The sequence below is a fragment of the Parambassis ranga genome, chromosome 16, assembly GCF_900634625.1.
Source record: "Parambassis ranga chromosome 16, fParRan2.1, whole genome shotgun sequence".
Taxonomy (NCBI): Eukaryota; Metazoa; Chordata; class Actinopteri; family Ambassidae; genus Parambassis; species Parambassis ranga.
This window is the reverse complement of record NC_041036.1, coordinates 17598133-17625809: the sequence shown is the minus strand read 5'-3', so window position 1 is coordinate 17625809 and position 27677 is coordinate 17598133. Positions and strand designations below refer to the sequence as shown.

The 27677-nt window shown below is 41.2% G+C and overlaps 1 protein-coding gene across 1 annotated transcript; it reads left to right on the top strand.

Moving 5' to 3' along the window:
* The first annotated feature begins 933 nt into the window (after positions 1-933).
* Positions 934-24831, top strand: slc9a1a (solute carrier family 9 member A1a). Its single transcript, XM_028424664.1, has 12 exons — positions 934-2007; positions 11201-11673; positions 12521-12771; positions 14172-14389; positions 14882-15084; positions 16450-16539; positions 17978-18048; positions 18282-18458; positions 19848-19974; positions 20069-20170; positions 20625-20706; positions 21409-24831. The coding sequence occupies exons 1-12, from the start codon at positions 1713-1715 to the stop codon at positions 21705-21707; spliced, it is 2388 nt and encodes a 795-aa protein (XP_028280465.1). The 5' UTR covers positions 934-1712; the 3' UTR covers positions 21708-24831.
* The last annotated feature ends 2846 nt before the right edge of the window (positions 24832-27677 follow it).

Sequence of the window (27677 nt, the reverse complement as noted above, 5' to 3'; positions counted from 1 at the left end):
GAAAATCCTTAGAGGACTGTAACTGTCATTGTCCTCATGTGTATACGCCTCCTACACCAGTCAGCCACTATGCAGAAATGACCAAAACACTGTTTGATATGTGTGGAATGCAACGTTCAGGTCGAGGCAGAGAAGTATGGAGAATTGCTGTGTTCATATAATGAATTAATATTTAGAAAAAAAAAACACCCTTGAGTCAAAATGGCTGACCTTTGACCTCCATGTGACCTTTCTGTGAGACCGGTATCAGATGACTACCACCTCAGAGACATGTGCAGCAGTTTTGAGGCTGCTTCATCACCCAGCCTCCATTCCTATAGGTGTCACTATAGTCCCACCTCCTCTCCTCTGCTTCCTCCCCCTCCTTCTCTCATCAGGTCGACCTATGATCCATTGTTTTACGTCACTAACTGTGTGTTCAGTCTTCCTCCTAGTTCTCTTTCGCTCTCTTTATCTTTCTACAGGTCTCTCTCCCTCCAGATCTGCATGCTTGAACCCGGCCCTCTGATAAATCCAGTGTCTACCTGCATATGTCGATCATCTGTGTAGTGCTCATTTACTGGAACAACAAATCAGCTAAAAAACAAACAAAACCAAATAAGTAGGCTCCAATACCTCATTTCACAGCATTCCAACCATACCACCCTGTTTGTACTTTGTGATGTTTACTGCATGCATCTCTCTCATCCTGTCTACCTCTTCTCCTCCTCCTCTACCCTGAACCTGCTCAAGGTTACTTCCTGTTAAAAGGGTTGCCTGGGGGGGTCAGACTGGGTTTCTGTAAAGCCTCACAGACAATGTTGCTTGTAAAAAAAAAAGGTGCTATATAAATAGCCTAATTGAATTGAGTAGTCGGACATCCCCACCCCTCCCAGTCCACTCCTCCTCCCATCCACTGGAGCTCCGCGGAAGGGTGTGCGTTTTGAAGGTTGTACGGAGCTATAACAGCACTGCAGACAAGAGGAGTCGCCACTTTGCCTGATAGCCCGGGACAGACCTCCAGAAGACGGGGCGGAGCACAACCCCCAAGTCTCTCCCACCCTCCGCCGCCACCTACCCGGCATCATCCTCCCCTGCAGCCCTTTGGCGGTGACCGACAATTAGTACAGCGACGATGCCGCATACACGGACAGAGACAGCAGAAAAGTTGGGGTGCGGGGCGACACGAGATGTGGTCGCGATGTGGATTCTCCTCAAGGTCAGTATCTGAGGCTCACGCCGCCCCACGAGACGCCGAGTTTCGGTGGGCAACTCGGGAGGAGTGGAGGAGGAAGAAGAAGAGGGGATGCCCAAGTGTGTTTCGCTGCCTCCGGCATCAACAATGACATGTTTCACCGACGAGGACGTTGACAGTCGCTGACAGAAACGCTGATGAGGAACAGCGAGCTCACCCTCACTGTATTGGGAACTCTTGCAGGCATCTTGGCGCTTCCTGCTTTCTTCACCGTCGGCCTGTCTCGGTGTGAATGTTTGCCTGGTTACACGCAGCGGCGCTCGACTCAAGCTAGCTGTCGGACTGAACGGAGCTTTGGTTCGGGTTAAGCTAACCGAACCGACCGTGAGAAGTCAGGATGTTCAGCGGCTGAAGACTCGGTTAAACAACGCAACACTACGAAGTTGTGTTTCAACTTCCTTTAACTTTTCCCCTCATCCAATTTCCCCCTTTCAAAACATTCACCGCCTTTATTTCATTTTACTTCATTTCAAACAACATGCCTTCGAGGACAGAGCACCACAGCCCGGCTGGTGTCGGTAGGAGTTTACCGGAGAGGGGGCTGCTCCTGCTCGCAGTGTTGGTGCTTCTGGAGGGCTCCGTGCTTCCTCTCGGAGCCGCCAGCTCCCCGGATACAAACCACCAGGGAAATGTGGACAACCACAACGAGGGAAACGTGGGACACAACGTCACGACTAAAAAGCCTTTCCCAGTGCTCAGCCTCGACTACCACCACATACAGACCCCCTTTGAAATCTCACTATGGGTGCTCCTCGCCTCCTTGATGAAATTAGGTGAGTGTGATGTGGATGTGTCTTTATGTTTAGCCTTTTCCTGGCTGCAGGTTCAGTCTGATCAGTCTGTACCTGCATGCTGCACATGAACAGACACATATAGGTAAGCTGGAATGCAAGTCCCTCAGGTCATGTGCCCATACAAACAGCTGACTCACAGTAAGTGGCATGAAGGATCAAACCACAGGACACCTTCCTATCTGCATTCCTATTAAAGATGACGCTGACATGCTGACTTTACAGGTTGGACCAGAATAGCTCAATTCAGGAGGTTACAGGGTCAATCTATATTACTGGATTGCTCATCAGATCTGTCAGCTTCATGTGGAGAGGATCTTTTGGAGTCTTGCTTACTACAGTGATGACTAAGCAGCCTGATGCAGCAGTGTGATGATAAACTCAAGCTGCTGTTTGGCAAGTTTTCAACACGAGGGCCTTCTTGCTACAATGTTTTGAAACAGGATCTTAAAATGTGTCAAGAGATCAGCTGTTTTTAGATCTTTCTCTTTCTGCTGTTTGTATGTGCTTCTCCTCCTCCTTCATTTTCCCCTCAATCGTCCATCACTTTTTTGCTTTTCCACCGCATTGTCCCATCCCAGCTATCTTTTTTTTTTCTAAGAACCAGCATCTTTTTATTTAGGGACACCCTGACTGGGCAGCAGCCTGTAGTCAGGGAGCAAAATACAGCCTCTCTGTCTGGGCGAAGAGCCCAGTGTCTCTGGAGAGAAGGACAGGCAGTGAGGGACCACCTGGCTCGGGTGGCTCCCTTTTGTAGGACACAGCTCAAGGACGATGAAGCAGAAAATGAGAGATGAGCATTAGGAGTAAGCGAGTTGAGAGGATGATGAAAGTATAGGCAGGCAAAAAAGAAATGACACGAATGTGTAAGGCTGACAGCAGAAGCAGCCGCAGACAGCAGTGACCTTAAGCCTCCGATTATCCCAGGACTGCTGAAAATGGGCTGTGGGTAATTTAATGTGGCTGCTACACTGCGCAGCCCTGGCTGTGTCACTGATTCATGTTCATAGACTTTCTGTCTTACAAGACTAAAAGTATATGATGCACAGTCCATTTATCTCTTAAGCATCTGTGCCTGTGCATGGCGCCCTGTGGTTTTTCACACAGGTACTTTTCCTGAATTGATTAAATCCAGTCAGTGTGAAAGCCTTTCATATAAATCAAAACCTGAGGATGTAATTCGACTGAAAACCTGCACTAACTGTGTTAAAGGAGACATCTTATGTTTGTGTAACTGTGTTAAAGACCAGTGTTGCACAACAAGAGTTCTTTATCATCCTGTGCCTCAGGCACTTCAATGGGCTCTGGAAGTGTGCTAAATAGCCCTCATATAGTGATTTGTGTTGTGAGTTAAGAGGAAGGGTGTGTTTGAAACCAACTGTTATAATCAGGAAACAAAACAGCAACAAGCTTTTATCTAAAACCCCTGGTTCCATGATAAGATTGTGATTGTAATATACAAACATAAACAGCTTTTTACTACAGGTGTAATGGGTTGTAGTGCTTATAATACTTAATCGTCTCACTAAATATTCACCAAGCACCGACCTTATGAATGAACGTTCGATGAGGTTCAGTATGATAACATTCACTAGTAATCCATGAGTGGGCAGTGCATGGCACACCCTTTGATAATTAGCACAATGGCCGTGAAGTAGGGCTGGGCGATACTGCTTAAAATCAATATCACGATTAACTGAAGCTTTTTCCTCGATTAACGATTAATGAATGATTCTTACTTTGACTCATGGCTTCGCTTTGAGCGAACGCAAACTAGAGAAAAGAGAGCCAACATTACATACTCCACTAGAACAGAGACATCTATTGGTGGTTCTGAGGTGGCAAGAACAAAAACAAAATTCGTTTTGGCCCGGACTTTTTTTTTATAATACACAAGAAACATGTGTGCAGAACTCCTCAATCAGTCCTCCCACTCTAGCGCACACAAACACACACACACAGGTTTTGATGTTACACTGCTGAACGGCAGAAGCAGCAGTTTAGGTGAACATGTTTAGCGGGGGAGGAGGAAGATGTTGCTACTATTTGGGATTTCTTGGTTTTGCTTGTTTCCTAAATAGCTCCGCTTCAAACGTTCACCAAACTTCTGCTTCTGCCGATGTTCAGCAGCGAAACTAAATGTCGGTTTCGGTATATTTTCGGTTAATTGCCCAGCCCTACCGTGAAGCCGCTTGATTTCCAAGTTTCCCTTCTTCCAGCAAAGGTTCTTGTCTAACAAGTCCAGTTTGTATCACCTTTCATTTATTGACAACTGGCCAAACACTTCAACGAAAAGGTGTGTATTACTTCATTGTTACATACTTCATGAAAGCCACCCACAATAACATGCAGAGCTGCTGTTATCTGAGTGGTTTCTTTGCAGTGGGAGTAGGACTGAACTCTAAACATCGATTCTTATGTACAGGAGTGAGGAAGACAGGGGCGTAAGTGTAAGGTGAAATGGCGAACATGTTACTCTTATAATGGACTAGTTACAGCGACCTTGCATCCAGAGAAAAACTCAGCAAATTTAGTGCAAAATGAACACTTATTTATCCATCGGTGAAGTTTGTTATCCTGTGTTGACCTTATGCCATCGCCCATGCAAGTGACATTCCACATGCACATTTGTACTTTGTCTACTTCCATCTGTAATTACAGTCGTCAGAACCTCAATTCACAGAAGGGTTTTTATGCCTTTGTTTACTTTCTATTCATCTTGCAACTATAATATGATGAACAGCTTTGTTGCAATGCAGATGGATATCAGAAGAGATAATGTGAAAATTCACCGCACTGACCGAGGTTTTATCATTGTAATATCTCAATGCAGCCTCTAATGTGTAGGAGGACATGTTGTTCTACTTAGCAGTCCAACGTCACTACGTGAGGTCTAGCAAGTCTTTGTTGCTGGAAAGTCTAGTTATATTTCTGGCGGAGGTGCATGTCAGGCTACAGCGCAGGGTTCCCCACCTACAACATTGAAACTAGCAGGTTTTGTGTCTTAATCCAGAGGCTGCATCGTTCAAAGGCCGCGCTGGACTGACTGCAGTATAATAAGGCTGTTTCATTTCATGTCTGGCTGTGGCGACAGACCACAAGCAGAAGTTTAGTGGCAGAGCAGTAAACTTTTAAATGTATCCGTTAGCTGTAGCAGGCATGGTTCCTAGGCGACAATAGCATTGCTGTAGTGACAGCTGGTGAAGCTGTCTGCATAGCCCCCCCAACGTATCCTCTGAAGGACACTGTCACCGTTATCACTATCATCAGGACAAAAACACACCATATTACATTGTCTTGAAGTGTGGGCTACTGTCCATATGTTGTGCAACTAATGCACAACATATACTAGAGGCATTGTCATAATAGTACTGGGGGCCTCTTCAGTGAATGTGCCTTGCTTTGAAAAATGGCGCCATTTGTGTTTTCACAGCCTGGTGCTGGTACCTCCAGGGTAGAATAAACCACAGAGGCTTCACACAGAGGGGTTTGATTTAGCCTGTAAAATGACAGCTAGTTTTTGGAACCAGACCATACCAGGCTTGTGAATATGTGTGTGTAGTTTTGAAAATCTGTCATTAGTTAGAAATCACAGTCACAGAATGATCATCCAACAGTGTTACACACTGCAGTCATCCACTTTTGATTTTTGCAATCTCAGAAACTGGAAGGATGTGGGTAGTATGTTTCTTTTTCAACTTTGTGCTGTGGTAGGTCATTCTCACAGCCTGCAGTTTAATTTGTAAGCTGCACAGAAGTCGGTTCTATTATGTCTTGATTAGCACTATTTCAGGAATGCTGAGGTTGTTTGCTGAATAAATAGTTACCCAAGAGTCATACCCTAAAAGATTGCTTTATGTATAATAAAGAGTTGATTTTATCTCTGACTCTTCTTGTACGTCTATAGTTGCAGTGTTTATCTATTCAGGCACTAAATCTAGTAGAGTGATCTGCCTTAGGATTGACATGTATGGTAATGGGTAATTTGGCAGATCCTTCATAAACATGGGCCATAATATATTTCCTATCTATAGTTACCCCTGTGGGAAAAATGCCCAGTACATCATAAGAAAACACAGCCCTGGCAATGTCTGAGTCACTGCATGCTCCTTATCTTTGTGTTATTTCAGTTAATACTCAGCACAGAAGATTTCAAGTTTGTCCTATCAAAGACAAATGTTGACATTTCTCTGCTTTGCATGAATAAGATTACTCCACTTCTAGTCAATATTGAAGGTGTTACCCGCAGTCTTTAACCACTGAACTGAATACTGACTGCTTCGATGGTGCATCACTGTCTTATTAGGTGTCATAGGCAAGGAGTACGTCAGCAATTATCCTCTCTCTGGTGGCTTATTGCCACATTGGCAAATTATTGAAGTAGACTCTTTGGCAACAGGAATTATTATCTTATCCAAGATAGCAACGTTTGGGAAACAGGTAACTCTTATCAGTCATAAAACAACTTCAGTCGACACTGCTCTTTGTCTGTTTACTCTCTGCCCATTTGTAGCATCACTCTGATCACCAGAAGAGAACAGATATTTGAAGTCACAGTTTAAAAACACGTCATTGTGAGAATACACCAGTATATGGACAGGGTTTCTCTGCAGATATGACTCTTGCATACTGAAATGCAGTAGCACGTGGCTATAGCCAACACTGGTCTTGCACAAGCAACTGGAGGAGCACAATAGTCTGCATAAAGCAGTCAAACAGTGACTCACAGCAGCTTATCTGTCATGCAGCACTGTGTCAGCCTGAAGTGAATGTGTTTTGTGACTCCTCTGTGAACACCCATGCTCTCGGAACACCGATCAACCAGTTTAACATCACTATTTCTAGGAAAAGTATCACATGAATTGGCCACAATCTTTAACAAAGAGACCGTTTCAACCTCTCTTTTGTACTTGCTTAATCTTGCTGATTTGGTTGCCAGTGGTGTACAATTAGTCACCTGGCAACAGTCACAGCGCCTGGCTTCAGAAATGATAATACGTAGCAAATACCAGGCTGTGCTGACACTGTGTACATATGCAGAAGTGAAGGAGCTTTTACCCTTTACTGATTTTCAATAACCTCTTTGCACAAAGGTTCCCAGGAGGGAGTGAGACAAAGACGCAGTAGCAGCCACATCCATCTGCCATCTTAGTTTAAGAGTGTGGCTTATAAAGCTTTGCGTGTACTGTGTGTTTTTTCATACATGGTTCACTGGAGTACACTTACCACTGACCTCTTTCACACAAGCTTTGACTGTAGTGTACTTGTGTAATGTTTTTTTTCCCCTTTCATGTCCATTTATCTCCTTTGTTATGGCTCTTTATTTGATGAGTGCTGACGGCCACAGTACGGGAGGTGGTTTAAGACATAATTCATACTTGCTCTTACATTTACTATAATAATCTTGCACACATACTATCATACTCTCTCACATTACAATGTTTTTCATAGTAACTACTAGTACTTTTAATTATAGTGTGGTAGTATATGTGGGAGAGTTTGAGCAAGATTTTTTCAGTTACTGATTGGTTGTCTTCGATGGAGAAAGAGGAAGTGAGTTTACGTTCCGCCATCCTAATCACAGAATGCAAATACAACAGCTACCATTTCAACTGTATGCAATAGTATAATAGGATCCCAGACCCATGTAACTGCTCATGGCTGCATTTTAGTTTGAGGAAAAGTGAGCGAGACATTCCATCTGGCTCTAAGGTTTTGGAGAAACATCAACACAAATAGACTCCCTTTGTGGCAAAAGCAATAACCGTACTAGAATTGTACTTTAGTTAAACCATCCAGCTGAATGTGTGATTTGGCTTCCAAAATATGTATGCTAATTTATAACATTAACATACAAACATTATATCTGTTGTATTTACCTTGCCTTTCTTTGGCAAGACTTCAGTCGCTCTACACCCAACTGTAAACATTGTGCAGATTGGGGCGGCAAACCTCCAGAAGTAAAGATTTAATTGGCATTCCCTGGCACACACAGTTGGACATATTTGCATTCCATGATTGGGAGGGCATTTACTACTAATGATAGTAAATGTGAAGAGTATGATAGTATGTGTGCAAGATTGTGATAGTGAATGTAAAAGCCTTCCATAGCCATGACTGGAGTCATGCAGGGGAGATGTGCTAACTGTCAGCGCAGTACTGATTGTGCTTGCTTCAGGCTTCTCGCACTGAGAGTTTCTTTCCAGGTCCTGGACCTGTAGAGAGTTTAGAAGTGAAATGTCTTTTTGTCTCTTCACACATTTCTTGTCCCTGCTGGTCACCAATGAATGATAATAGGTCATTTAGACTTCAATTCTTAGATCCAGTATTGAGTGTGCCTTGAGGCACCAGCAGTAATACATTTACACCATCCAGTCATGACTGGTTTGCTTTTTCCTAGAAGACCACGGTGCTGCCCGATTTTTTTTTTTTTTTTTTTTTTTTCCCATTTTTTTTGTTGGTTCTTAACTAACATTTTTGTTGAGTACAATGCTGGATTTTGCCAGAATGTACAGACATAGTATCACACGTGTACCGGTAATTTTCCATGCACATGCTGTAGGATGTTATTGTTTGATCATTGTGATAAAATGAAATGCATGGTTTAGTCCTTGGGTGACATGCATAGATAATATGTGTGTTTTCTGCTGGTATCCTACTATACTACGCAGTAACACAACCTCATATAAAAGAAAAGAGCATGTGACCCCTCATGGTCTGACTTGCAGAAATATGTGCTTACTTGCTTTCCCCCATAACACCTTGCTCTTTTTTCAACTTGTGCAAACTTGTGCTTCCATGAAAGAGGACCTAAATACCTATAAAAGTCAGTGCTTGATACATGCCTCTATAATCTATTAATGAATTCTAGTTGTTAACACTGCAGATAAAATTTGGCATTGCCAAGCTTGGTATCATGTATGAGCAGGGCCTTTCACTTTATTCTCCTCTATTCAGCTGAGACCCATTCAGCTTTGTGCGACCCCCCCACACTAAATTCTCTGTCTCTCTGTTGTGTTGATGTGCCTAATACATTTTGTAATATTGTCTAAGGGAGTTGAAATATTGTGACGATTATGGTGCTAATTCCGCTCTAATTTGTAATCCTTCCCTGAACACATTGATGCTTTCCTCTGAAGAGACATTATGCTTTAAGATAGTCTCTACTCTGCTTTTAGAGAAGGGATTCTGTGTACTGTGTTAAGCAGATATCACAGAAGGTCTTTGTTAACCCCACCTGGCCACTGAGCCTCTGGGGTTCTGTGGTGCTTCTGATAAAGTTCTGAACAGGGAGAAGAGAGCTCTGGCTCAGACATCTCATTGATAGGAAATGAGGTCCCCTTAGACTATTTTAGGATATAAAGCCTATCTTATGATCTTTCCTCAGAGCGCCACACCTACAGCTGCATGCAGCTGCATAACCCCACAGACGTGCACTTGTTGAACTTGTGTTTGGAAACACTAATAGTGTTGTCCTTGAGCCACCCAGCCTTTAAACACCAACGTTACAGATGTCTTATTCATCTAAATAGACATTCTGGACATCAATTAAAACAAAGCCATAAATGTAATAATATAATTGTTTTAATTTTGTATGTCTTAATTATATCTGATCTGTTTACTGGCGGTGCTGAAGTTGAAGTATGTGTACAAAGCCAGGCTAACGAGTTAACATTAATTAGCTGCATTGCAGGCATGTAAGCCAATTGAAACAGACCTGCGCCTTGACCTGAGCATACACACACACGCGCTCATCCTGCAACTAATGTGCCAGATGGTACTGCTGTCAGTGTACCAACACAGTGCTGTGATGCTGCTGGATCCCTTCATGCAAGATACTTACAGCAACATGGGTTTTTTAATTCTGAGTGGATGAATCACTTTTTTCATGTACTAGCAGAGCAAAGTGCAAAATGACTCATTGACTTAGGGGGCATTAACACGTCAGTCCCTCTCTTTCTGTCAAGTACACACATGTGAAATATGGGTTATGCTGGGTCCCTCTGAAGAGCCTGTAGTATGAAGCTGGTGTCATTTCTCACATGGGAGTGTCTACCAATTGGCGATTGTGTCAGCACAGAATATTATGAAATTGTCCGCAGTGTTACTCTACATTGACGCTAAATAGCCTTACACCATACAGTGACATGTTATCTACCCCCATATATATTGTTTAGCCTGCATGTGAGCTTGTAGCCTTACCTGGTTCATATTTCTCTGTGTTCGTGTGCAAGAAAATGGCATGCCCCTGTGCTGCAGCAATGTAAATATAGATGAGGAAAGACCAGCTGCTGTCTCTTTGAAGTGTATCCACTTTGTGTTTTATATTTTGGCTCCAATGGCTGCAGTTGTCCTGTCACCACACTGTGTCTATATAAACCTTGTCTGTTGTCTGATTTTTTGCGAAGCTTCGCCGTGCCTGGGCCAGTCGGACAGCTTTTGTCGTTTTGTCAGGCAGTAGTGAAATGTTTCTAAAGGCATTACACAGTCACTGCAGAACAGCCTCTGCTATGTCCACGCAGCAGTGGTGGATAATTGTGAAAGGTTGTTTTAATTATACAAAGCTCTTGCCACACTGGATTAGCATGTAAGCAACAAGACAGATGAAAGTTCTTTTTATTTTACTGCTTGTTGGTCTGTCATTAAATTTGTGTAGGATGAATGCTTTGCATATTATTTTTATTTTTTTTTACATTAAGAATTATAAAGATCATAGTTTGCACCAATAGCCACTCAGCATACTTTTTACCTACATTTTCAAGACAAAGAGAACTTAAGCTCTTCAGTGGTGTAGGATGAAATGAGGTTAGGCTTGCTTTCACATGTCTACACACAAACCAGAAGTGCTGCATTTCCTGCAAACATTACTGACTGCTGAACATTTATCTGTGCTCTGCACTTTCAAAGTGGCCACTAAAGCAGAAGTTAGAGATTGTTGTGTTGACGTGCCATGAAAGTGTGGCGTGCCAGTTTCTCTTGTAATGTTGAATTGGCACATTACTCTGCTTTTCCAAAGTTGGCTATTTATAAAGACAGTAATTCTAGTTAAGATCAGGGCATGTCCACATACATTTACAGATGCTCTTTTGTTTTCTATTCAAGCATCCACTGACTTTTGTACACCTGCATCAGTCTTACTGTCACTGCATTTTGTTTTTTCCACCCCTCTTTCCAGGGTTCCATCTGATTCCTCGCCTGTCAGGCATTGTGCCAGAGAGCTGCCTGTTGATTACAGTGGGCCTGCTGGTGGGGGGACTCATCAAACTAGCTGGAGAGAAGGTCCCACCCGTGCTCGACTCTAGATTGTTCTTCCTCTGCTTGCTGCCCCCCATCATCCTAGATGCTGGCTACTTCCTGCCCATCCGCCCCTTCATGGAGAACCTGGGCACCATCCTGATGTTTGCTGTTGTGGGAACCTTGTGGAATGCCTTCTTCATTGGCGGCTTGCTCTATGCTGTGTGTCAGATTCAGCCGAGCAACCCGTCAAGCCTCCATCAGCTGGAGCTACTCCCTTGCCTGCTGTTTGGCTCCATCGTCTCTGCTGTGGATCCTGTTGCTGTTCTCGCTGTGTTTGAGGAGATCCACATCAACGAGCTGCTGCACATCCTGGTGTTTGGTGAATCGCTGCTCAATGATGCTGTAACTGTGGTGAGTGACCAAAATGTGAAATGAGGTGATGATTTACAGAGTTTCATCAAGCTATTTGTGAGGAACTGATTTGTGAGGGACTGCATGTCTTGTTTAATCAATTATGTAGACTGGTTGATAAGAGGCAGAAAAGAATTCACATGATATGCTGTCATGTGAGTCCCTATTTGTGGTCCTGTGATCAGTCTGTAGAGTAAAATATTGAATGTACCGACTCTTCTGTCACCGCACTGTCATTCTTAGCCTACCACATGGCAGCTGTCAGCTGGCCCGCTCTAGCACAACAGCATGCGGTATAAAGTTACTGGTGGTGACAATGATGTGTCGTAGCTATCTTTGACGCCATTTTTTGAACTACACTGTGCTAAATATTTTCATTATTTTTTCTCGGTACATCCAATTCCCCAAAGGCCAGTGTCTCTATGTTGTGTCCATATTTCAGATGCAGGTCTGACACCAGTCCACAGTTATAAATTGTCTGGGGCACCACTGACAGACAGTTTTGAGACTGATGAGAGCCAGAGCTCATCAGACCATCTGGCAGGTAGCCTGTCCAGTATTACAGGAGTTGGCACATCCTATAATGGGAAACTCTTTCTGTCCATATGGCACGAATAACATGTATTAAACAGCTGTATTTCTACAACTTGCTTTGTGGGACTGATCATACTCTGCTGTGACATTTGTGCTTAATGTACCCACTCCCAAGACCACATCTATAATTAATATCTTCCACATAAACCACTTTGAATGTTCCTCATTTGAATAGTATATGTAAAATAGTTTTAGCATGCTATCTACCTCACTGGTGTTTTGTTATTTGTCTGTGGCCTCCTGCCTCTTGTAGGTACTGTACCACCTCTTTGAGGAGTATTCAGGTGTTGGGACGGTGACAGTGTTGGATGGCTTCCTGGGAGTCATCTGCTTCTTTGTTGTTGCCTTGGGCGGAGTTCTCGTAGGGGCCATCTACGGGATCCTGGCTGCCTTCACCTCACGTTTCACATCACACACACGTGTCATCGAGCCACTTTTTGTCTTCGTGTACAGCTATATGGCCTACCTGTCAGCTGAGATGTTCCACCTCTCAGGCATCATGGCGTAAGTTTGTGGGGGGTGGTTATATAGACTGGTTTGGAAAGAGAGACCAATAGAAGACAGAACATTTTCAGAATGTTGAATTATTCAAAAATGTATCATATTACAATAATCGTGACTGTCAAGTTGAAATATATATCATCGGATCTTATGTATAATTAAAAGGAGGTTAAATAGACTACATTAAAAATACAAACACCAAAGTGCAGCATCCATCCAACAAAAGTGGGTACACATGTCTTTTCTAGTTAAAGGTAGCGTCGCTGTATGTTTACATCTACAAGGTAGATACTCTTACTTAGCTAGGATTTAGATTATCAGTGAAATATCTTGCAAGCTATAGGTGGACTGCCAGAAACTGATTATTTTTAATTAAGACCAAATCTAAACCAAATAAGGAATCATTTGTAGTCTTGATTTATATAGTTAGTATGGTTTAACTCAAAACTGCATTTTGCTGAATTAAGTACTTTAACTGAACCAAATGTGAATGCTGGCCAAATCGAAACCTTTTCTGTTCATCCTGTTTATATATAAGGATAGCCAGACCTCTTGTTTTCAGATAAATGTAGAAATCTAGCTGATGTGTTTAAATCATGCTATAATGATAACATTCCTATTGCATGATTGATATGATTTCAGAGAAGATACATTTGGTGGATCTCTGCCCTTTGATATATGTGCTACTTTGTGTTCCATATTTATGGCATATAAATCATCAGTGTTTAGATGTCTTTGCCCATATACAACCTTGCCACAGCAGGGGAACTCTATTTCAATTGAACGTCATTGCAGATCACATTCAGTGGTAAAGTGAATTAATCTGAGCTAACGCCACCGAAACCGAGCCTGGATTTATGGGCATCTCAACCATCTCTGAGTTGCCATTTCATCAACCCCTCCAGCACATAGCAATCAGTTTTCTCCTTAAAGTTCGAGGTGTTATTGATGCTGCTGTCAGAAGGCACTGATATACGGGAAGTCTCTCCCCTGTGTCAGGGCCGCAGGGTGTGTAGCTTCAAGGACACTCCTCTGATGCCTGTTGGCTGTCTCACATCAAAATCTGGATTAGGTTTATCATACTGGAGAAGGGAAACGGGTGTGAATACTTATCATCATTCCTCTAATAGCTTGAAAGACAAACCAACAGTTACATGGAGGACAATTAGGGGTTAGCAGCTGCTGGGACATTAGCGATGGCTGTTTTTGGCTGACACAGTTTTGACAATGACACACTGCATGACTCCCTTAGGGATTTTAAAACCGTGTCCACAATCATGATCTGTTTATTAATTCAGATGACAAATAATGATACAAAAGTAGTATAAAGTAGTAGTACTACTAGTAGTAGTAAAAGTATCTTATCTTTCAGTTGAACTGACATTTTGCTTCTCTTCTTTCAGCTTAATAGCATGTGGGGCGGTGATGCGACCCTACGTGGAGGCAAACATATCACACAAGTCACACACCACCATCAAGTACTTCCTGAAAATGTGGAGCAGCGTCAGTGAGACGCTCATTTTTATCTTCCTCGGTGTGGCCACCGTGGACGGGCAGCATGACTGGAACTGGACCTTCGTAACAGTCACTGTCATCCTGTGTCTGGTTGCACGGGTTATAGGTCAGCCCACAAGTTGTTTTTTTTTTTAACTTCCTCAAATGAAAACAGTGCTGCTCTGGTGTGAAGCATTGTCACGATATAGAGAAGTAGTGTAGGAGTAGTTCTGTTGTCCAAGTTAATTTGTGAGGGATATTTTTACTGCTGCAGGTTCTATTTTGATTGCCTTGACATATTTTACATTTCTTGGCCTTTTCAAAGGAGATAAATGTAGCATTACTCACATTAATAATATTTTGTGTGCTCCCTATGTATCACACAGCTGCTATATAGGAGGAATCATTGCCAAGGATTTCCTCGTTAACATTAAAACACCCTCTGTTGAATATCTGCCTACATGTGGCATGTCTCGACATGTAGTCCTACTTTTTGTAGCCCCAGGATCTAATGATTGAGGCCTTGTGATGGAAGAAAAAATCAAGTTCTCTTCATTAATGATAATATCTCAATGTCACAGCATCACAAATTAAGTACACATTGTTATTTCTTTCACAGGTGTTGTTGGTCTTACCTACATAATCAACAAGTTCCGCATTGTCAAGCTGACCACCAAGGATCAGTTCATCGTGGCCTACGGTGGCCTGCGAGGTGCCATCGCTTTCTCTCTTGGTTTCCTGCTGGACAACGATCACTTTCCTAAGAGAAATATGTTCCTCACCGCCATCATCACTGTTATCTTCTTCACTGTCTTTGTTCAGGTAAGAGTACATATCCACCCCCAGGGGTTTTTAAAACTCAGATTACACATAATCTCTGTACATTGTGCATAAAAGTAGAACAGGCTTGTTGTGTTGAGTAGAATGGCATTCACGTGTTTTACCCACTAATGCATCTCCTTCGAATTGTTCCTCGCCTTGCTGTTTGAATCCCCATTGTCCACCATGGTTTAATCTAGCTTACCTTGTTCAAAACGAACATTGCCACCAGTCATACATGCTGCCATGTCTGCTTTAGAAAAGGGGGGAGTATTTGATCTTCAGTTGCTTAATCAAGGGTCTTTTATTTAATGCTGGCTTATGGAAATGGGATTTCATGCATCAGTTATTTACTTAAAAAACACTGAATGACATGAAGGACTGCATGGTAAATCTGTTTAGGCCTCGAGGATATGGTTAACATCAAGGCTTTATATTTTTTGTCCACTGCTCAGTCATGTGAGGTAAACCATTCTTCAGGTGGAGGTGCAGGAAGATTAATATTTTTTTCTTTAGATCTAGAACAGCAGCATCTAAAATAAAAACACTCTCTTCAGAGGCTAGGTTAGAAACATATTTTATTCATGCTGCTGTATTGAGCTCCAGCACTCTGATGCAGTGACTGACGCAGACCAGGCGGTTGAGGTCTCTCTTACCTGCAATGTGGAGTTAGAATTGCCTGTATGAGTAGGACTGAGTGGGTGTTAGGTGTAGATTATATGAAGTGAAAATCTTTATCATAATAAACTGAGCATGAACGTGATGTGCCTTTCTTATGTGGGCTTATTCCTGTTATGTTCCACAAGGGTGTTCTTAAAGAGCAGGACTCTTCTGTCATCCTCTTTATGCTATTACAGTGTCCAGATGGCCCGCTTAATCTCCTTAAGAAGCAGGATGATATAATTGAGCTTTTAGGTGCAGACAGACAGAAAGACACACACACACACACACACATATGCGCCGGGGAGAGTGTTCCTGCTTCTGAAAATGACCTTACATCACTGTGACATCTTCATTTCTGGATGTTTGACCAAAATACATGTAACTACTACTTCTACTGCAAATATAAAAGTTGTTTTCGTTCATGGTCTATTTTTCTTTCCATGTGATCACACTGAATGACACATGTACTGACTTATGTTTTCTGTGAGACAGTGCTGACTTGCAATTTCTGTTTCCCCACAACAACAACACAGTTCATACTCAAATCAGAGTTTTCGGCTACAAATGTATGTTGAGATTTCTTGCAAAATTCATTGTGATACTGTTGTTCTACATGACCAAAACAACTCAAAAAGACTAAAAGGTTAAGATCTGATTTCTGCCTTTAGCAAAGGTGAATTACTGTTCTTCTTTCCATCCCTGCAGGGCATGACCATTAAACCGTTGGTGGAGCTGCTGGCAGTGAAGAAGAAACAAGAGGCCAAGCGCTCAATTAACGAAGAGATCCACACTCAGGTACAAGCATTTCTGTAAAGCAACTGTTCACCACCGAGTTGCACACATGCAGATAACCCAGAACCTTTTGAAAAATGAAATTTCTGTTACATTTTTGAATACTTACAAGATCAAAAATGCCAATGAAAGAATCATGTCCATGTAGAATGTGACAACCTTTTCCACTAAAAAAAAAAAAAAAACATCTGGAGTTCATGAGTCAAATTTGAATCATTGCTTCCACCTACTGGCTTTATAGCAGTATTTCATATCAGTATACTGTACTGTATGCTGGTGGTGCAACACCCTTAATGTCAGTCCAAAGATTTTACCAGAAAATGATATCTGCTGCATCACAGTGGCTTTTAACTTCAAGTTAAATTGAACTATTTGTAGTTTGGTTACTTAAACAGAACCACTATGGTCTTCAAGCCCTTAGAGCTATTAATACACACCCAACGCAAACAATAAACGCACACCCTGGGGCTTGGCAGTGAGTCACCAGTGCTCGGGGCAAGAAGAGTAGCCTGCCCTAATGGCTTCTCCTCCACTGTGAAACGCCACGGATTATAGGCAACAGCACTGCTGGAGAGAGAGTCATGCTGGGCTTCAGTGTGGAAATGAGAATCCAAAGAGAGTGCAGCCAGGGCATCTGGCATCTTATTCTTATTTATTTTTGTAAGGGATTAGGTTACATACCTATTCCTCCTGTCACGAAGCTGCTGCACAAAGCACCTCTTAGAGATTTTACTTGTTATATTTCATGTTATTAGAGTAGGAATTGTGTGAAAAGCAACATTATTCCTGCATTCAGGTATTATATTGTATAAATTATTTAGCTTATCTGAATGGCATTAACTCTCCAGAGGAACTTTCCATTGTGTTGCCACTTTCCTCAGCGTGGGGCGGTCTTTATATAAATCATTCACTTCTGACAAGTGGATTCTGCTTTTCCGCTTAATGACTTGTTCCCATGGCAACACTGCTTGTCAGACTGTCATCTGCAGTCTTATTAGTCAGAGTAACAGGGTAATCGGCAGGCCAGCTGCAATCTGAGCAACCAGTGCATCTGTACATTTCTCTCTGGTAACGCTAATAAACTCTGTCCAATTGATCACCCACCCACTTCTGCTTCTCTGTAGCAGAATGCTCACCGCTCGCTGTGTTTAGAAATGATGTTGGCTGCCTTACCTGAGAGTGTTTTTACCGTGAGGAATGGTAACAGCAGTGAAGTGAAAAGGTGCAGAATGTCGCTGAGTGATGTGTCAGTGTCTGGAGCCAAGGCCGTCTTCTTAACCATAAATTACACAAACACAAATATTCTGTGCTACAGCAGATCAAGTCCTTCCAAGTCCTGTTTACAAGACTCTCAGTGAAGAGTGATGGTAGCTGAATGCAGAGTTGATGTTTGTCTGATTTTTTTTTTTTTTTTTTTTTTTTTTTTTTTTTTACCCCCCAGTTCCTGGATCACCTTCTGACTGGAATTGAGGACATTTGTGGACATTATGGACATCACCACTGGAAAGACAAGTACGAACTTCACAACATCTTTATTAAAATAAATAAATAATTAAAATAAACGTCTTCATTAAAATAACATGTACTGTGATATTTCCATAATTTCCAATGTACTCACACATCCTAATCACAGATTAGGATTTCTTATTGTTCCATGTAATATTCACCCACTGCCTGGCCTGTCCTGTTCTTACCACTGTGTCGTTTTGTACCTGGTCTTTGCTTCACTCTGTCCCTACTCTTAGACTGAACCGATTCAACAAGAAGTATGTGAAGAAGTGCCTGATTGCCGGCGAACGCTCCAAGGAGCCACAGCTCATCGCCTTCTACCACAAGATGGAGATGAAACAGGCCATTGAGCTGGTGGAGAGTGGAGGGGGAGTGAAGCTGCCTGCTGCTATGCCTTCCACTGTTTCCATGCAGTGAGTACTGAGTAGACTCCTGTTCAGCCCAAGTGCTGCAAGCACTGGGCTATTCATGAATTAATATTAAATCTAAGCATCATTATATTCTACAACTGCAGATTTAGTGTGTTAAAGTTATAGTGTGGGAAACAAGTTCACACAATTTGGATTAACCCTCAGACTACCAAATAAATGTTTGTTTTGGTGTAAATCTGGTGTCAGTCCAGCACAAATCCACCATAGAGACAGAGATGGAGGCTAGAAAAAGTTGCTGGTGAAAGAAAAAAAGTAGCATTCGGGGAAAGGTTAAAAAAAAACAAAAAAAAACAAACAAAGAATGTGATCAGTAACTATTTTGAATTACAGATATTACACCACCAGGTCTGGAAAGTCCCAGGCTTATGTTGAGAGAGTCACATAAGTGCAAAGAAATTTCTACGGTTCAAAAGTAACAGCTTCATAGCCTGCTCTAAATATTTTACACTTACTGACCAGTCCAGGAGCAGCATGGTGACATGTGTCTGCCCTCATTCTCTTCTTTCAGTGCTCTCCAACAAGGAAAAGCAACACATTACCAATCTGTGTCAGCAAGCCTTATTCACTCTTATGTCTCTCAGATTACTGCAACTACAATAATGTGAGATGTGGGCTGGTGCAAATCAACGGGGAGTTTTCTATCTAGCTGATGAGAGCGATTTGAGTCAGAGGGGAAAAACAAAAGTTATACACTTTGTGTAAGACTATGGGTACACCAATCACACAATCGCTAGCTGAATTGGTTATTAGATAATGGGTTGAATCTTTGAAGCTGTCATTTCAGTCCTGTGTTTGCAACACATTCTACAGCATAGCAGTGCACACAGCATACAAGTAACGTAGATTCACTGCAAACACACAGCTACACCACAGAGGAAGCCATAGAGGCAGCTGTGTGGTTCACTCTTGTTACATTAAGAAGTTTGACCGCTTCTTCTAATGTCAAAAATGGTGTCAGATCATTCAGAACCTCCTCCAGGTTATGGGTGAAGTGTCCAGTTGATCGCTGTCAAGTTGTTTTTGTAAGGAGGAATCCTTTGTGATCATAAATTCTAGAATAGAAGAATAGAATAGAATATACTTTATTAATCCCTTTGGGAATGTCCCTCGGGGAAATTTGGGACAATTCTGTATTTTACTGTGTTACTCTCAAACCAAAGAGCAGCCAAATGTCTGATAAGTTCATTCAGTAAGAACAGTCATAACATCACTTTACACAAAGATTAATGTTGTTTCTCTTTTTGCTGACAGCTCACACTATTTGACAGTCTCAGTGGGAATATCAAGGAAGATGTTGTCAGATTTGATGAATATCACTCTAGATGTGTTGTCAGAACAACATGTGATGTGTTTTTTGTGAATATTTATCAGGAACATCCAGCCCAAGAAGCCTCCGCCTGCCAAGACTGCAGAGAGAGCGCTTCCACAGCTGCCCAAAGGCCGAGAGGAGGAGATCCGCAAAATCCTCAGGAGCAACCTTCAGAGGACACGACAGAGGGTAGCTGCTGATTTATGAGCATTCAGGAAAAGACCTATCTCACTTTTATAGATGTACATGTCAGAGTTTTTATTTTTTTTTTGTCATTTCTTAGCTACGCTCCTACAACAGACACACTCTGGTGGCCGATCCTTTTGAAGATGGATTCAATGAATTGCTTCTCAAGAAGCAAAGGATGATCGAGCTGGAGAAGAAGGTAAACACCCCTGAAATCAAGAATCACAGCATGAGTGGAATGAATGAAAACATGTCGTCTCTTGGAGTCTCTCATTTCACTGCATTTCAGACCTTTAGTCATCACTGGTTGCATTGCATCAGTCATGATTTACAAGAAACTTCAACCAAATACCTGCGCTTCAATGAGTCAGCCAAGCTGTGATTTGTGGTCTAATTAGAATCCACCTTCAGTCTCCTTAATTTATTTTCTCAACACAAATGGGAGCTGATTTATTTGTGCAGTTGTGTGGCTCTTACCCAGCCTTTGATTACATAATGAAAACAGACTCCTGATTAGTGTAAATCGAATATGCTGGAAGCCACTGTACACTGGAGGACTTCTGCAGCTTCCTAATTATAATGAAGTTTCTTTAAGGTATGTTTCCTCCCAACTGAGCTTTGTACATAAACCTAAAGTCTGTGTGTTTTCTCAGATAAAAGAGATGAGTAACTACCTGACGGTGCCCGCTGCTCCTCCTGACTCCCCGACCATGTGCAGAGCCAGACTGGCCTCAGGTAATAAAAATGCCCACACACCTCACTGCTATGACCACTTTACTGCCACCTAAATGAATAGGAAATAATGTCACTAACAGGACGTCTTCTATCAGGCTCACAAGCATCCGCAGTACGTTAAAGGCTGTAGGGACACTGCTGCTGTTCACAGTGATATTTCCCCACTGATGGCAATATGTTTGCATGTGCCAGTTAGCATATCAACCCGTGTGTGTATTCGTTTTAGGCAGAGATACTGATTTCAAACCTGCTCAGCAGCTCAAAGGAAACAATACCTGTTCAGGTATGTAGTGAGTGTAGAGAAGATGCATTTTAACTCAGCGGCGATCCTAACATGCATGCTCCAGTTATGTAAACACTCATTAATTATTCATTACTAATGAAGAGATTCTCATGACATGATTGACACAGCTGACTTCAGACTGCAGCGAAGGAACAAAGTCCTGGATTAGAGTTAATCATGTCACATATGAGAAGCTTCACTTTGTGCTTAGCATCGTATATATTTGAACTAAAATTAGAATTGTTCCAGCACGTGTTTCCCCACAATTCATTGTGACTTCCCTTTGTTGTTCCGTGAAACAGCCTGCAAGTGAACTTGTCATTTGTTGATTTTCCTCCCACCGTTCATGCACGCTGATGGAATGATGGAGTGATTTGAGTTTAAAGATGTGTAATAATAAACCTTTGTCCTGCCTTTAGATCCCCAAACCTACAGCATGAAGCCAGGGTCAGATAACATGCCCTCCATCCAGGTAGACCTGGCCTCACCTCAGTCTCCAGACTCTGTTAACATGTTGGATGAGTTCAAACTGGCTAATCAGCAGAGGCGGCAGGAGGAGGAGGACCAGGGCCTGATGATGAAGCCTCCTTCAAGTACAGGGGGGCATAACAAGTCGGGTGAGGAGGACGGAGGTAGAGATCAGCAGAAGTTAATGAGGTGTCTGAGTGACCCCGGTCCGAGTGCGGATGAGGACGAGGATGAACCCTTCTTGCCCTGAGACTGCACACTGGATGCGGAGGGGTCAGGCATGCATGCCCGCCTTGACTGATTAGAGGGAATGGGCTGCTTCACTGCTCTGTTCAGAAACCAAACAAGCCAAAACTGCTGATGCTGTGTGAACCAGAAAAGAAGAAAAGAAAGAGCCATTAGTTTGGTATTGTCATTGCTCTTTATTTTTTTAGACGGGAGAGGAACAGAACCAGCTGGAGCTGCTGCCTGGAAGATGGTGGAGATTGTGATATATAGTCAGAGACGTTCAGAAATGAACTATGCATTACCAAAGGTTTGGACTGTTTTAGTGTCAGACGATGTCGTTGAAATGTTTTTCTGTCCTAATGATAGCGTAGTTGTTGACTTTATGTTTGTTTAGTGGTTTTCATTCTTTAAAGCCACATTGCTGGATATCTAAACATTTAGACTGTAGCTATAATCAGATATTTGGCCTTATTTGATGTCAAACGTTTTCACCCAGTGCATTTTAATCTAAGTCTGTTTTTTTTTAAATCAACATATTTTATTTTCACTAACATCTGTTTGTAATTGGAGTTTGCTCCAATGTTTGTGGGATGTCAGAGAAAAGCTGGATGTATTTAGTCACTGTAGTCGTTTATAGTCGGGCTTTACAGGGCCGCGGTCTTGTTCTATTGCTGTGGTCAGAGTTGGGTGGACGTGAAAGATTCCTCTGTGTTTGTAGGAGGTCATGGAGTTTTTGACCTGGATTGAAGCAGAGGGTTCGGGAGGCACAGATGTTTCCATCTGCCACATTTAAGTGAAAGCACATGTTGTCGTTTCACTTTTTCTTATTTATGTTTTTTTCTCTCTGTTATATTTTAGAACATCCATCAAAACCCACTTATGTAGGAGTGTGTGTGTGTATGACATGACATGACATGAAGTGCCCATCGACTAAACTACTTATCATCTAGGACTGGACTTGTCAAGTAAGGGTTAATGCCTCCTAACATAGGCATGCCATGGCAACAAAAAAAAATCTATGCAGTGTAGATGTGTAAGATATGTAGATTGATCATAATATCCTATATTTATTAATACCCTTTAAAAGTCTTAATCTTGTAAAAATGCAAAACACTGACGCAAATCTCTGCTAAAGGCTACGCTAAAACCAAACTCGGGCATTATAGAAGACACGCCATCTCTTTTTTGCACATATGATAAGACTGAATAGTTTTACACAGCTGCTCAGCTCATTATTTAAAGGGCCAGTTCACCCTAAAAAACTGATTTTCCTGCTCAAGAGTGATCCATGTTATTTTTTGATCGGTTTCAATTTGGAACTATTTTCTTCCAAATTACCCAACAACTGTGTCACATCCCTGATGGCAGTGTGCATCTCTCCATTATGCCCAAGGCTTGTGAAACTCTGTCTGGATGTAAATAATATCAATACTTGATCATTTCGGTAAAAAAAATAGTTCCAATTTGATACTGAATGACAAAAAGTGTGTATTTTTTAAATAGTTAGGACATGGTATATGAAATGAGACATTGCTCTTTTCATTTTAATGTTTTGGTTTTATTTAATATTAAGAACATGAATTATTCTATTTATGTTATTTTAAAAATCAAGTTTGCAAAAGGTTCTATAGCAAATATAAACTAAATCTATATGGATAATTAGCATTGCAGACCAAAGCAAATATTAATTTTTTTGTGAACTATCCCTTTAAAATTAGTGTTTAACATCTTCAAGAAGCACTCACCAAATCCTGCATCAAACAAACTATATAACTTTAAACCCTTTTCACTTGACTTCATTACAGAGTCGACCTTACCAAGGAGGTCTTTGAAACTCGGTCTGAGTGAGTCACTGTTCCAGTTTTCTTGGTATTTTCTACGTGTTAGTGACGACTGAATCCTTCCTGATCCTCTTACACAAAGAGGACTCACATTACAGCTGAGGGGAAGGAACACATACACCCGACAGGCTGGTTCACTCCCTCTGCCCTTCTTCTCTTTAGCATCTGCAAATAGTTTCTTGGGGCAGCGGGTCTCTTTTTGTCATGTAAATGAACGTTGTTCCTGCTTTTCTAAAAGGACAGCACAGAGGGTCAAACCTTAAATCTCATTTCCCGTTTCCCGACCAAATTGAATTTTCTTTCACTCTCAAATGTCAGCATGTGTGATGGACCACGATAGAGGAGAAGCAGGCAGAAAATGTCAACAAGATTGTGGTCATAGACTAAATGCCTGTTTCAGAATGAAATGAACTGACTAACCAAATAACCTACAGAACATTGCCCTGCCTACTAATCCATTTCTTTTACTGTTGGATAAATGGCAGCAACATTTACATGCAGAAATCTTAGACCTGTACTGCTGGAAACATTTCTTTGTGCTCCATGATTTGGCCACTTAACCCTACCTGCTGGGCAGATGTACTATATAGCAAGTAATATGTTTCTAAACATACCCAAGCTTGAGAATGTGTGTGTCTGTATAAAAAAAACAGGTCAGATCTCTGAGAATCCTCTGTGAAAAGGTATTTTTAGAGGTAACCTGACTTCACATTATTCCAAAGAATGCAGCAGTTTTCACATGTATGTTTATTTTTTCATACCAAATTCACTCACAGTCCTCTGAGGGTATCGTTTCAAAGCCATACAGCCTATAGAAGAACCTATTTTATTGTGATCATACTCAGTGATGTTTAACACACACATCTTTTTTTTGCCTTTGTTTTGCTTGACGCACAAAAAAAAAACAGAACCTTTAAATCACCTGTGTCTTCTTGGCTTACTCCCTTAATGAAGGCTATCTGTCCTTCATTGAATGTGTTGGACTGAATGACAACACTGTTATCTCACCAGCATTCACAGCCTTTTGTTGTCATCTATATATAGAAATATGAGTGTATTTTAAAATGCTTTACTTGTTCCGTGGCTTTATTGTAAAAAAAAAAAAAAAAAAATGCTTTAATTGTAATGTGTGTCACAAATTGCATCACTCCATGTGCTTTACTGAACGCTTCACTGTTTTTCATCTCATGTTGACTGGTAAGATCACTCCACACAGGCACCTGTACTAAAGCAATGTTCAGGAGCAGTGGTGCTACTGATCTGTGTTAGTGATCTTAAATTGTTTTATTAGACAAAAATAATCAAGCATCTCATTTTGACAAAAAAAAATCATTCCATTTTAGGCAGCCGTTATTTTCCATGCACTATAAATCTCTGTAAAGGCGTTTGGTTGTGTAGCAATCTCTCAATAGTCCTATATTAATATCCTAAAGGAAGATGCACACTGATCTAACAGGTTGATCACTAATTTGCTAACTTGCATGTATGTTTTTAGGAGAAACACTGGTACTTGCCTTTTTAAATAAATAAAAAATTAGGCAAAGATCAGTCCTTATAGAAAATAATCACAGTATGACTGTATACGCTGTCGTTACTCCACCCAAAGACTGTTTCCTCCTCCTCCTCCTCCTGTGTTTACCTTCTTCAGTTTCTCTGACCTCCTGTCTACATTTTTACACCACACCGAGCACTTTAACGAAGCTGTACCTTTATCTGAAAACACCGACGTTAAGAGAAAGCAATAAATGGCTTTAATGTAGTGTACACATGTGCATGGCTATCAGGTGACATATCACAGGGGAAAAAGTCATGTAATGTACTTTGGGCCTTATTACCAGGGACGGGTTTGGTGTTTTTTAGCCGTGAGGCGCTGGGAGTTTGCATCCTATTAAAGTTAGACACTATGACCTGATGACAGCGTCATGGCTGAGAGTGGATTATATTTCTCTTTTTGTTTATCTTCATGTGTTTGTTGAATTTATGTGTCAGTCCAATGTTTGCTGTTGCAAATGAAAATTTTGCAATGATTTCAGATTTTTTTGTTTTTATTTTATATACCTATGAATGGGAATATTTATATATATATATATATATATATATATATATATATATATATATATATATATATATATATATATATATATATATATATATATATATATATATATACATATATATACATAAAAGATAATCTAATAGAGACATTTATTATATGGTGTACAAATCAGAATCTGAAAGACATAGTGTGCACTCTTGTTGATTCATATTTTAGCTCTCAGCATTCCACTGTAATGACCCGTACAACTAACAAATAAAGCTATGTCTGAAACTATACTGGATTAAAGCTGTATTTTATAGCATGCCTGCGTCTCATGATTGGAGATTTGACCAAAAAGAAGCTTTTTGTTGTTTGTTTTCTTTATTTTTTTATTTTTTTCACAAGTTACCTTACATTAGCTGCAGACCAAGAGGCACATAGTGAGGCCTTTTAGAGATTATACATGTACTATTCGTCCGTAAAGAAAACAAACTGAATGACTATTTGGCCTACAGCTCTATGTAAATATATCAGTTTTTGTGCCACTCCAGTGTGAATAATGGTCTCAGCCCGTCCACCCTTTATACAAACATTGTTCTCTGCTGTGCCTACTGCTCTACAGTCTATAGTTTGGTGCACAGCTAACAGAGGTGGAACAAAGTGTGTCGCTGGCTGGGTTATTAGTGTATGTTTGTTTTTACAGGCATTAATCTGCTTTTACAATAGTGTAAAATGCAGACGTGTTATGCAGTAAATATCATATTTTCTTCTAAACAGTCACATAACCTGAAAGTATTCCAAATACCACGAGTGTTTGTGTAGAGACAGAGCAACACAACTCCCCTACGGCACCGGCTCAATTGTTTCAACCCGCAGTAACTTGTTTTGGCCAGAAGGGGTGAGTGCTGCACAACATAATAAAAACATAATCAGTTGGCATTCAGCAGCAGTCAGAGAATAAACAGTCCCAACAGTAAAATATAAAAAGGATGAGCTGGATTTGTATCTTGGAGACAGTGTATAATTGGATACTTTGTTGTGTGTAATAAACTCAGAATGAACTGTCTGCCTTGTTAAAATGTAATGGCAACACTCGACTTGGCAGTGCCACAGTTTGCTTGGAGAGAATGGGAGATATATGCAGAGGGAGAGCCGCGGCCGCTCTGGCACGAATAGTTTGTTTATTTCGCTTCTATTTCTGTTAAATGGAAAATCACAATGACTCTGTGTGTGCTCCTTAGCCAGCTTGGCGTGACAAACATACTAAGACTGATATATTTTTGGAATGGCTATGCTCTGTTCGTAATATTCATTTCAATGGAATTTGATGCATTCTATCATTTTCTTGCAGAGCTGCTGGGTCGCCAAGTTAATTTTACATCTGAAGAGTCCAATTACTGGAATTATTGTCGTCTGGAAAAAAAAAAAATCCTCTTTATATTGAAATGTGTTGGCGTCATACACAGGAATTATAGGCAAATAGGCTAAACATCCCAGATCAGCAATATCACAAACACATAGGTTATAAAACAGATAAGTTATAAATTTGAGACATCGCTGTGAGTAGGCAGATGGTAATGAGGCAGCTTTATAGATGAGGGTGTCTACTTCACAACAATAGAAGGGAGTGACAAAAATTGGATTTATAAGGTGCTGATGTCAGTCTGGGTCCAGCTCTAGTAATGATCAGGATCAACAACTGGGGATAATTAGAAAGTAAGATTATAAAAAAATAACATGTTCATATGTTCTCATGAATGTACACACAGCACCTCATATTGACAATAAAATGAAAAAAGAATTGACATTTTTGCAGATGTATTAAAAAGAAAAAGTGACTCATATATTGAACTCAGGTGCGTCCATTTCCTCTGATCATCCTTCAGATGGTTCTACACCTGCATCTGAGTCCAGCTGTGTTTGATGATACTGATTGGACTTGATGAGGAAAGACACACACCTGTCTATATATATATCTATCTTACAGCTCACAGTGCATGTTAGAGCACATGAGGATCATGAGGTCAAAGGAACTGTCTAAAGAGCTTAGAGAATTGTGGCACAGATCTGGTCTTTTAGCAAATAGGCTGCAATATAACAAAGAGTAAAAAAT

Excerpts from the sequence above, each read along its gene's own strand:
- slc9a1a (XM_028424664.1), top strand. The coding sequence starts at position 1,713 with ATGCCTTCGAGGACAGAGCACCACAGCCCGGCTGGTGTCGGTAGGAGT. Across the intron at positions 18,049-18,281 it reads CATCACCACTGGAAAGACAA|ACTGAACCGATTCAACAAGA; the intron begins GTACGAACTTCA and ends CCCTACTCTTAG. Across the intron at positions 18,459-19,847 it reads CCTTCCACTGTTTCCATGCA|GAACATCCAGCCCAAGAAGC; the intron begins GTGAGTACTGAG and ends AATATTTATCAG.